Source organism: Pyrgilauda ruficollis, unplaced genomic scaffold, assembly GCF_017590135.1.
Source record: "Pyrgilauda ruficollis isolate IOZ18807 unplaced genomic scaffold, ASM1759013v1 scaffold23, whole genome shotgun sequence".
In the NCBI taxonomy this organism is placed as follows: domain Eukaryota; kingdom Metazoa; phylum Chordata; class Aves; order Passeriformes; family Passeridae; genus Pyrgilauda; species Pyrgilauda ruficollis.
The window spans coordinates 2,405,602-2,418,263 of NW_024522539.1; the positions used below are offsets into that span (position 1 = coordinate 2,405,602).

A 12,662-nucleotide genomic window follows, 5' to 3' on the forward strand; every position below is an offset into this window, starting at 1 on the left:
GGCTGCCCCTGGATCCCTGGAAGTGTCCAAGGCCAGGCTGGACAGGGCTTGGAGCAGCCTGGGATGGTGGAAGGTGTCCCTGCCCAGGGCAGGGGGTGGGACTGGATGAGCTTTAAGGTCTCTTCCGCCCCAAACTATTCAATGAGGGTTTTGTCCATATTTACTATTAAAAAAAATCACATTACAACTCATGAGACATCTGAACTCCCATTTGTGGGGGCATTTTGAGTCCCAAATGCATTACAGAATCATGTACCCCAGAGAAGGGAACAGGAGTAGAAGAGACAGACAAACATGGAGAGAAAATGTGTAAAGTGGTATTATGTTATTAAAACATTACATTAGAAATAAACAGAACATAAACCAAAAATAGGTTTTAACCAGGTTTAACTTTTTTCTTTTTCTTTTTTTTTCTTTTTTTTTTTTTTTTTTTTAAATTCAAATTGACCCAAAGCAAAAACTTACATTGCAAAGGAAGAACAAAATACATGATGGTACTGGTAACACAGCATTGCATGGAAGCTGCACTTGTGGGCAGGTTTTTTCCTCCAAACCAGCCCATCCTAGTAAAGATGCCATATCTTTTCTTTTGCCTCTGGGTATTTATCTGAAGAGTTTGTCCAGATGTCTTCTCCTATGATTGCCAGCCAGAGCCAGAAAACTGAATTTTCCATGCTATCCCAAGGAAGCCAGAGTTATTCCAAGCATGAGTGATAGTGAATTTAAAAAAAAAAAAAAAAAAAAAAGAAAGAAAACAAAACCAAAACAAAACAAACCCACTCGAGCTTTTCAAACTAACAAGTATTGTCTATAATGTAAATAGTTTAGAAATATGGTAATTAAATAATCTAAAAAACACTCTTACTCTGCTGTACATTTATAAACATAAATATTTACAAAAACTTTCTGCTTTGTTTTAAAGGATGAGGTTTGCAGTTTGTTAATGATCAGAGTCTTTTACTCATATTGATTCTTTGGTGTGTTTGCCAATTTTTTAAGGTTTATTAAAAGTGTTCAACCGTGAATTTTAAGGTAACGGAACGAGGCTACATCACAAGTCTCTATTATGCACTTCTCCTTCCACATTCTAGTCCAAATGAAAAACAAAGGTCAGTTTGTTCTTCAAAATATTTGTGCACAATATTGAAAATAATAATAATAATAAAATAAGACCAAATTCCCCCTTATTGAAATTTGGGTAGGATCATCAATGAATAATCCCACTTAATCTGCACTTGAGCACATGGACAACCAGAGATAGTGCACAGGACTATCAGTAGGTTCAGATCCACGTGTGCTGTGGTGCTTTGCAAGAATTAAGGTGAGAAACCAGCTACAAGAGATGGCTTAGCATTGCAAAAAAAGGGTGAGGGCTTCCCTCCACCCTGGGGAGAGGAGAGGATGAAAATTAATTTAAAAGAAAGGCTTTTTACTGGCCTAAAACATATGTGTGTTCCCTTTTAGATGTCAGTTACTTAAAAGAAATAACCAAAAAACAAACCTCAAACAATAAATAATGGAATTACACATTTCTTCATTAAATAGCATTCTTGTTACCAACAAAGTCTTTCATAATTTTCTTCAGTCACAGCAACAGACAGAACAAATAATTTGCCTTAATATAGATTGCAACTAAAATATACTCTAGATTACCTTAGAAAATATTACTGTAAAAATTCAGTGGGGAAGGACATTGGTTCAGACCAACTTACAAGTGTAGTGAACAATACTAAGTCTGTTCTGTTTGTTGTTTTTTTTTTAAAGAAAACAGTTTTAAGCTCCTGATTTCATGTCAGAAAATGGAAGATTTGTGTTAAAACCTGCCAGTCTGCCCTGTCTCAGCACTGGAGAGCTCAAAGATTGGAATGGCTGATCTTCCCTCCACAGGGGCCAAGAGATTTGGGCCATGCACTCAAGCTCACAGCCGACAGCTTGTCCCTACTCCACAGATACAACCAGTAGGAAGCACTACAAGCTCTACAACCCAGTGCAGGGTGTTGGGCTGGACTTGCTCACTCACACTGCCGAGGTGTGAACTCCTGCTCACTGCTCCAGCAGCTGGACTTGAACCGGTACAAGCTGGAGATAAAAAGGCTCAACAGCCCATTGCCAACCCTGTGAGCCATGAATCTCCAAAATCCCTCATTGTCTGCAAACCTGATGCAATGCCAGGCACAATAGGGACAGCTAATCCTCCTTGCTTGCCATGGTTCCGGTGCATCCATTAGCAGTGATAAGGTTCATTCTCAGGGAGCTGCAGTCCAGGGTTATCAAATATTAAAAGGAACTAGCAGAGTTAAATAATGTGAGTTTACCTGCCTTACCTTGCTTTTCCTATTTTTAACACTAAGTATTTTGAAAGTGACAGTGTGAAACTTAAAAGCCATCATCATTCCTTTCGTCTCCCACTTCAGTTGGTGCAATTGCTACAAAAGCACTCCTACTATCAGAGGGGCTCTTCTGGAGCCAGGCAGATGCCAAAATAAAAGTAGAGAACACTGGCAAGAACCTTATGCTGAGTCTGTAATGCCTTGAAAATAAAGAGGGAAACAACTGCACATTTTGGCCCAATCTTTTGATCAATAAATTAATTTTTTCCTACGATCAGAAACAAAACTCTGCAACAGATCTTTTAATACCTGGTTTGAAAGACACATTCAGTAGCCAGATTTCAGCACTCCTCTCAGTTTCTGCTTTCAGATTAATTGCAAAATTTGAACTCTCAGTGTCAGTGGGGCTTGTCTTCTCAGTTAATAACTTATGTGCACTTCCCGCTCTCTAACCTGAAACAAACTGAATTTCAGAGCGGTCAAAACAACCCCTACCCCCATCCCCGCTGCTTTTAAAACCAAAGGGTTTGGCCAATTTTCCTTTTTTTTTTTTTTTTTTTTTGACACAATTTGGCTGAGAACCCGTAGATAAAATCTCAACTGAAAGTGAAATAAAGCAGGTTATACATTCATGAAATTCAGGGAGTAATAATGAACAGCAACTGCTGCATCATTTCTGTAATGTCACATCAACACTACAGTGGGGCAGCAGTTCCTGCTCTCACAAATAATGCACTGAGCCTAAATGAGGAATAGTGGGGGAATCACACATCAAGGGAAACACATCAGAGAGATTATTGCACAGGAGGCACTGTATGAGCAACAGAATACATTGGCTTCAAAAAAAATCTAAATTTGATTCCTCTTAAGTTAAAGTAAAAAATACAGAGGCTATGCCTCTCTGTAGTGTACTGTCACTGGTAAAAACAGACTTACAAACAGCCCATTCAACAGGGAATCTTGGGAAAGAGGGCCTGAATTTTTTGGGCATCCCAATTACAGTAATTAGGAAAAGAAAAATGCCAAAAACCAAAAAAAAAGCCAATGTATAGACCCATAGACCCTCAAATTGAACAGGGTAACTGCATTTTTTTCCTCAATTTCCAAACTATATTCATACAGCACCCAAGGACATGTCGATTATCCCCTCTTCCCTCTGTCCTGCAAGAACAAACACCTGGCAGAGACAGAGGTCCTAACAAACAGGGCTCTGGAGGTCTATCTGTATCCTTTTGCAGGACTGGTGCCTTGATTTCCAGACTTTTATGTTCTTGCATCATTGCTCAGCATGCCAACTCAAACCAAGCACTTCCCTCGAGGGGCTGCCTTCCATCTCCACGGCAAGTCTGCACACATAATGTGAAAACAAACAGAAAACCAACAGCAATTTTTAAAATGCAATATTGTATAGAAAGCTTGGACCTTGTAAACTTGGACCAAGAAACCAAAAATTAAGACCTTCTAGCGTGTGGTATAAAAAACCCAAGGAAGTGTATACCTGCCTTCTGACTTCACAGAAAAATCAGAATTTGCATAGGATATACTTTGTGCAAGGCAACAAGCCTCTTCAGTATCTGGAATAGAACTAAACTTGCTCACAGTTCCTCTCTTCATGGATATCAGATATCATCAAATTTGTGTTTTAAGTAGTCTTTCATGACCTTGGCAATGGGTAGTTCATCAAGCAGTTTGAGGTTTTGAAGGCCTATACACTGACGGATTTTAATTCGGCATAGATCTTGCAAGTTTCTGGGCTGTCCTGAAAAGACAAAAGGAACACATAAAAATAAAATGATCACATTTTAAATGTATTTTAAGACATCATTTACTCTGCAAAATGACAGGGGTTTGCTGTTTCCTAAGAGGGAGAGGGAAGGGAAAAATTACAAGAGAATCACAAGTTAATACCTTTTTAATGAACTCAATGAAATCAAGGGATGAATCCTAAAAACATTTTTATATGCACATAATTTTACTGATGCCAGTGTAAAAAGTGATTTCACCCATGTGAGGATTCCCACCAGGTGGCAACATATGCTTATGCATTACAGAACAGCAGAACTCCTCCATTTAACTTTTTGTGGATTTTTTTTCTTTCCTTGGGGGGAAAACCTCTCAGTCTTGCTTTTCTTTCAAACAATGAGACAGAAACTTCTAAGTTCAGCTGTAACAGGACTAGGAAGTTTCCTTAGAGAGTGAGGATTTATAGAAGTCATTCCAGGATAGCTGTGGCAGAGTTACAGATTGGGGTTTTCCTTCCCTTCTAATGAAAAGACAAAGCCTTCGGGCTTCAGAGGCAGCCAAACCCTCATCTAACAGAAAGGGATGAAAATGTGAATTAACCACTGTCCACAGAAGAAAAGCTTTACTGGTATCACACTGTCCTAAGCTGTTCTTTCTCCCAAATTTGCCATAAACCAAGACAAATCCAAACTTCAGCATTCCTGGCACAGATTTTCCAAAATAATCAATTATCTTTCAAGCTCATTCTTACCAGGAAACTACTCAAAATCCAACACCTTGAGAAACAGTTGAGGTTTGGTCCCTCTACCCAAAATCTCAGAAAATTTAATCAAGTCTTGTATCTGAATGCACCCAGCAATGGATCCCAAGGAAGAAAGAAAGAGAAAAGAGCAGAACAACAGACATTGAGAAATCCTGCCCCAATAAACCCTTCTAGCTTTCAGCACTGGTGCCTTTGAGCCTTCCTAGCCCAGAGATTGCACACAGATCTATGTCTTTAATAGCTGTGAATAGCTTGCCCTTTGTAAATCTGTCTAGTGTTTTTTGAACCCATTCATACTTTCAGTATCCAAAACATCCTGTGGCAACAAATTTCACAATATAATTAGGCGTTGGCTGGAAAACTGCAAAGTAATTTTATTTATTTTAGATCTGCTTCCTGATGGCTTTGTTGCATGCCTGCCATTCTTTGAGTTACAAGGAAAAGAATGAATAATTGTTCCCACGCCAGTCATGGTTTTACATACCTTTATATAAACCTCCATCCTCCACTCATGCTTGGTACCTCTTCCCAAAGCTGAAAACTCCAGCTAACAACCCCCACCATGGGAACCACTCCAAACCTCTGAACAAACTGCCTGCCTTTGTGCTTTTTCCTCATTCTGCTACAGCTTTTTTGGAGTTATTCCAGCAACACATCAAAGCTGTGCTAATCAATATTTTGATCATCAACTTAACTGTGTAAGCCTCTTTTTCTTAATTTTTTTTTTCTCCAAGCCAAGACTTGGTTATGGGACATGATGACTGTCAAATTCAAAATACTCAGCACCCTGAACAATGTAGGTGCTTCTGTTGGTATCTATAGAAATGGGCTGACAGACAGGTAGGGATTTTTAGACACTGGGATTTATCTTAAGCACTAAAATTATCCAGGGCAAGCCAGCAGAAGTAATGCATGAAAATAGTCTCAGTCTGCTTTTAAATAAATTAGGTTTCAAATTAAAAAAACATGAAAATTTGAGTTTCCTTTATGCAAGTTGAAAATACTTTTATTATACTTATCACCACCTAAATGTCAATTTATTTTTAGTTAAATCCTTCATCCATTACTTAGAACACAGACCAATGATTACTTTATCCACCAGTGGTTTCTTCTTGGCAAATTTTTTTCCACCTGAAGGAAAGAATTTAGGCAACTCAGACAGCAGCAGAATGCTCAAACTTCAGGGAAAGGAAAGTTATTTTGGTAAGAAACCAAGCAATCTTAATGGTGATAAAGAAATAGTTGTGATGCTTTAAAACAGGGTTCAGAAAGCAAAAATTCACTGCAAACAGCAGCATTAGAAATGATAAAGGACTAGAGGACTTTGTGTATTTTCTGTAGTAGAGTACACAATAAATCAGCTATGAGACACTGATTTCTGGTTTCAGAAATAAATGCCTTTTAATTAACATCCTACGTGGTTTTTGAGAACATAAAAGAACAGACAACTTAAAATACCCAGAAGAAATTGGTCATCAGTTCATTCAAAAAGACCTGATTATCAAATGTATGACATTTTCCCCTGATAAGCCTAAAAAATATTTCCTGGGAATGTGTTAACAATGGACATTTCCAGTGTTAAGCACCAGTTGCTACATCTAGTGGCTGCTGGTGTCTTAGGTCACGCCTTGCAAATTCCAGGGTTATTAATGCATTTGTGATTTATTAGAAACGGTGTCTGGAACACTTACTCATTCTTGGTTGCATCTGAATGAAAAAGAAAAAAAAATAAAGGATTACGGACCGATGTCAGTGAACCTTAGTTTGGCAAATGAAAAATGTTATTAGTAACTTGGCAAAGTAAGACAAGTTAAATGATGAATAAAGTCCTCTTTAAAAACGATTAGGAAGTTGCAGCTTTGGTTATATCCTGCATCACAAGTTTGGGAAGTTGTTCAGGCAAATAAGCTGGAAAGGAAGAGAATTAAAAGAGAAAGAAACGAAAATCCCAACAAACATGAAAGGTACGATTGGCCTAATTACCACTATCATGCAAAACAGCCACATAAAACTACTGATCACCTTGAAAACATCCAGCACATCCCTGAAGGACCACCTTGCTGCTCTTACTCTGGATTTGCTCAAGTGTTCATCACAACATTACATGCTGCAGTCAATTTATTTTGCAAGCTTTAAAGCAGTAATCAAATAAATTAGAAGTATTAATTACAGGAAAAAGAAGCACAGTTCATCTTTTGCCTTCCAGAGCTTGTGCTCTGTGCTGGAAGGGAAAGCAGAAATCCCCTCCAATGCAATTCTTGTGTACAGTGCCCCAAACCTGACAGAAAAGCTTCTTCCAAACAGAAGAAATGACTTTAAAGAATCAAGAGGAATTGATTTTTGATTTTTTCTAATCTAGATGCAGCAGACTGCAGTATGTATAAAATTTAAGCATTTTCCTAAATCAGTTCTTCAGCTGCTAACAAAGTTACTTAAATTATTATTTTACTTGAATAATGAAATGAGCCTTTTAAATTATTATTAAAAGACCAGCCTTTGCTGGTAAAGCAAAGGAAAAAAACAAACATGTTTTAACAGCAAGAAATTATTACAATTAATCTGAATTTCCACTCAAAACTCCATTCCTTTTCTTTTTGCAGTTTCCAAATTTTTCTGGTGTGGTATCTGAGAGTTTGCTGTTGTATCCCAAAGGCAGACAAAACTTTCACTTAGGATTTGCTGCCTGGCCAAAGAACTGCATCACTGTAAAAACTGCTCTGAATTTATACCTGTGCCTTCCCTCTGCAGACAATGCTTCCCAAGAAATAAAACACTAACTCACCCAATAAATCTATATTTAAGGACCATTAAGGCATATTTGTGATGCCTCTGACAACACTTTTTTGGGGATTTTCATCCAGTACTGTAAAGCTAGAAAAGAGGAATCCCTACCCATTTCCTCCACTGCAGATAGAGAGCAAAAAAATCCATGTAAAAATACAATGCAACAATCATGAATTGACCTTTCTGTTACCCAAGAGAAAACTTGGAAATAACTGAAATTAATACATTGTAGGCTGCAAGAAGATCCCCTCTGATGTATTGTTCTAACTACTAAAAGAAAAGTACATTTAAAGCAAACAATCAGTGCCATTGGTTTCAAGTGGATAGGCTGATTCTAAAGAAATTAAAAAATGAAAAATAACATCAGTGACATATTTCAGAAGCCGCCCACAGTTTTCTCTACAATATTAATGCATCTCCCTAAAAAACCTTAGAGTGGTATTTCTCAAATTGAGCCTCTGCTCCTCCTGGGAATTCTGAAAGGCTGAAAACAGTAGCGAGAAACCATTTGGTAATTTCTTTTTAGCTACAAAGGGAGCTTAAAAATAAAAATCTTCTGAAACATTTTACAAAATATGTTGAAACCAGACTGATGTATGCTGGCAACAGCTCAGCTCCTCTAGAATATCAGGAAAAGTATTTATTTCTGCAGCAAGCCCTTAAAGCCATCCCTTATTTCACAGCGGTGAGGGAATGCAGCTACTGCCAGCAATTAAACTGAGTTCTGAATTTGTTGGCTTTTTTGAGGGGGGAAAATGAAAAAGATAATTGAAGTTATCAACTGGAAACTCACACCCAGCACCCACAAAACACACTGGGGAGGATGTACAAAAATGGGATCACAGGGAAAGGCTGGGATCACCTAGGGAGTGACAGAGGCTGAGCCGAAGGGGAACTCGGCTGCTCAGTGAGTAGGTCTAAAGTTTAGGAAATGCACTGCTTGTACTCTGTAAAAAACAGCAGCAGAAGAATTGGAGATTATTGGAATAATTTCCAGCATTCAAAACATCAGAAAAAGCTAATATCAAAAATCTATAGATCTAAAATATTAATATCAGACAGAGAGGGATGAGTGTAGAATTACAGAGTGTGCTTGAGAGCGTGAACAAATTCCTCCAGCTCGACAGGACACGGAGAGTCCTGTTTTTAACTGCATATCATACAAGTTATTTTAAAGTTCTAATTGAATTTTGTGTTCAGTATGCCTCTGCTAGAATGTCTGAGCCTGACATATGTTTTCATTGGTCTCTGAAAAGTAATTCCCCCCAATGAGTTTTAGATGTCTATTAAATTTCAGTCTATCTGGCACAGAAATTATGTACCATTTTGGACTGAAAATTCCTATATGAAAAAGCAGAATGTCAGTAAGGCTCAATGTTATACTTCACTTCATTGCCAAATACACCTGTTAAGATTTGAGTATGCTTGCAAAGGTATTTAAAAAAAAAAAATAAAAAATTGTGACATCTCTGTAAATTCAGTCTCACTGAAATTGCTATGGAAATGCAGCTAAGAATTCCAGCACCATAATGTTTATCTATTTTTAGGAGGCAGTAAGTAAAGTGCTCTGAACATCAAGACAGGCTTAAGATGCATTGTTATGCTATTTTAAAATGATTTTTGCAGAGTAGAGCATAGGTGTACAAATGGGAGTAGAGCATGGCTGTACCTTAAGTGCCACATATAAAAATAGTATTTAATTTGTTTTTTACGAAGGCCTCTTAAAAAATTCTTTCAAAGTAAATAACTTATATGCCTACACAATATGATTCAACTACTTAATATAGTCAACTGTAGAGTAGAAAATTATAAAATAATCCCCTTATCCCAGTTCCCTGTGTAACTGGACAACAAAGCAGACCTCAATCATCACTGCAAGATTTCCAGCAGCACCCAAGGAAACAAGTAAAGCCTGAGATTCCAGTAAAGATCTGCTATGTTATTACAAACATGAAAATACCATTTCCTTTGCAATTATCCATGAAATAAAATATGTAGAAATCTACTTAATTCACTATGACACTTCTGTATTTATAAAAGTTAAAACTATGCAGACAGAAACTTTAAAAAAATCCTCTTCCAGCTAAAAAATAAAATTCTAGTGAAAAGTTATCTTGATTTAGCCAAGGGATAGAGACAAAGGATGTATAGGATTAAGGATTTCCTTAACAGAACTTCTGTCTCAGTTATTCTGTATATTTACAGTGCTATATAAATTTAAACACAAAACTACACTCTCTAGTCAAAGCCAAAGATCTGCCCTTTGAAAAATTAGAAAAGGAATGCAGCTGAAACATTTGTAGTTAAATTCACCGGGGGACCTTTAGATGTTTCTCCAGAACTGAACTGAGTTCTTTGGTACCTGTTTCCACAGCAGCCACATCACACTGCTCTGGCCAGATCATTTCCTGAGCTCTGCCTCGACACAGACCAGCAGCTCCTCACAGCCTCTCCTGCTCCTGAGCTGAACACAAATTCAGTTAAAGGAGGGCTATGGGAAGGGGGAAGTTTCCAGGCTTTTGTAAAATCCCCTTCTTTAAAGATCCTAATTGAAATTTCTAGTATCTTTATTTAAGCCCTTATATATTTTTCTAATGCTTGCATTTCTTCTACCTCCCACATTAGTTTTATAAGTTTTAATAGTCTCAAATCCCATTCAACTTCAAAATAAATAATTTCATCCAGGGCTGTGATTGCACACTAATTTTATAAATATATACACTACCAATAATAAATAGTCTCTATGTACCTCTGTCTTTCATATATGTCATATACGTGCTTCTCTACTTTAATTTGCATTAGTGCATTCCAAGCTTAACACATTAACACTCCTGAAGAGGCAGGTTGATATGAAAATGGAAACACTTACACTGCTCCAAATCAACTCTTTATCAAATGATCTTAGGTACTATGGTGGCTGCCAGTAAATGTTTTTTGAAACAGGAAAGTGTAATGCAGATAAGGAGAAGGAAGGTGTTTAATAAAGTTATTGAGCAGTTTTCATCTTCAATATATTTTTTTTCCCCAGGGAGACTTTGCTTATTTTTGTATTGTAAAAAAGAGGGAGGGGAAAAAGAAAAACACACAAGTCTGAACACCAAGTCAACAGCAGACTCATGGTCAAAAACTCAGTTGTTCCTAACTTCCAGCTTTGTGCTTAAATACTGAAACACAACTATAGAATAACTTCCTCTTGGAATTATTCTAGGAGCAAAGGAATCTCTACCTGTAACCAGGAAGAATATCAGAACTTCAGGGTCAACCCCCAAAATCCAATATCTTCTTGCAGACTCTCAGGGCCAATACTGAGTATTTCTGAGAGCTTGGTTTCTTGCCTGTAATTCCCAACCGGGGACCTGGGCTAAAGGCTGCCATTATTACCGATTACAATACCTACCAAAACAAAAAGAAATTCACAAATGATGTTTTCTGAGAAACTGAAACTGTACAAATACGTTTTCCAAGTATAAAAAAAAATAGCTACTCACAGACTACTAAATAGTACCCCATTTATATGCAGCATGCAACTGCTTTCACTTGAAGACACAGATCAGTTTGATAACTTTGATATTTAATGGCTATTAATCTTTAGCCTTAAAAATGTTAATCTACTGTAAAAAAAATAAACTATTTCCTGTTTTACTACCAAATATACTCTTCAAAACCTCAGATGCAGATATAAAACTTACAGCTATGGATTTTTATATAAATCACTTAGTATAAGATTCAAATAAACTGAAATTCCCGTTAAGCCCCAAGAACAAGGCACTGTTGCCAACCTCAGAAGAGTTTCAGGAAGAATTCCAACAGAAGAATTGTCCAAAAATATTGTAAATTTTTTTTCCCTAGAAAATACATATTGCAGTAGACTTACAAACAAGATTCTTCCCCAAAGTACTACAGCATGAGATCTCAACAATTCCCTGTACAGTCAGACTGAACTGGGAACTCCACTACCAAAATGCCAGCTTGCTCTTTATCCATCTCATCTCTTATACAGCATCTTATTAAAGTAATTATTCATGAAAAGCAGAGAAGACAGTGTTTGGATATTTACAAAAAGGGCAGCAGAGTTTGTTTACAGTGGTTTGTAAACATACATTGATAATTATTTTGCTCAGAAGCAGAGAGCTGTTTTTGTCAGCACTGCTTTCCCAGTTCTCCCTCCAACAGCACAGAAGTGGGATAGTTCCAACACTGTTACACTGGTCACAAATTAAAGCTACTTTTTTTTTGGTAGCAGAATTTACTTCTCATTAACATTAAACCCTTAAGGTATGGAATCTGCAAACTGAAAGTTACAGTACCTGTTTCCTTTGGTCTTTAGACACTGAGGAAACACGGGAGCAGTCTAAGCTTTCATGCTTAATGATACATCCTATGACTGAGAAACTGCAAGTCTGGATATTATATCATCTCCTAAAATCCCTAAAATCCCTGACACTGCAACTATATAGTGAGAGGCTTCCAAAAAGGAAACCAGAAAGAAATGTGTTTGAATGAGAAGGAGCAGACAAATTAAACCAAAATTGCTTAATTGCTTGTATATCTTATTACCAACTTCCACCTTTCCAGAAATTCTCTTTCAATTTCAGATATGAACAAAAACAACACCACAAATCATTATAGAAAAAGCAAGGAAATTCCAAATGCTTATTTATGTTAGCTACTGACAACAGATCTCAGCTGATTCACTTCCAGCCCACACTGACTTTCAGTTTCTTTACAGAATATATAGGTTATCTAATTCTCATTAAAAAATTACCACATTCAAAAAAATAAAAGGAGCCATAGGGGACAAAAAAAGGATATATGAAACACCACATCCTCTGCAGTGCAGAGATCATTCTAGATGGATGATAATTTACCAGACCATTTTAACATATTTGATTTAGCAAACTCTGCCAAATGCTTATCAGCAATTCCTAAATGCTTTAGGAAATACTATGATTATGAAACATTAGTACAGCATTCCATGTTGAGAGAGGAAAACTTTCAGTAGATCTAGTACGCCAAAAACTGGGAATCAAAAGTGATTCAGA

General features: G+C 37.1%; 1 protein-coding gene across 3 annotated transcripts in view; it reads right to left on the bottom strand.

The window, feature by feature from the left end:
* Positions 1-297: 297 nt before the first annotated feature.
* The window catches only part of ASB7 (ankyrin repeat and SOCS box containing 7), a 30,339-nt gene continuing 17,974 nt past the window's right edge, over positions 298-12,662 (bottom strand). For 2 of the 3 annotated variants that reach the window (XM_041469200.1, XM_041469201.1), the window contains one exon: positions 298-4,089. In XM_041469200.1, the coding sequence (XP_041325134.1) occupies positions 3,950-4,089 (140 nt within the window). In that variant the 3' untranslated portion in view covers positions 298-3,949. Of the gene's footprint in view, positions 4,090-5,490; positions 5,968-12,662 lie in introns of those variants that run through there. The other variant, XM_041469202.1, reaches the window with a different exon arrangement.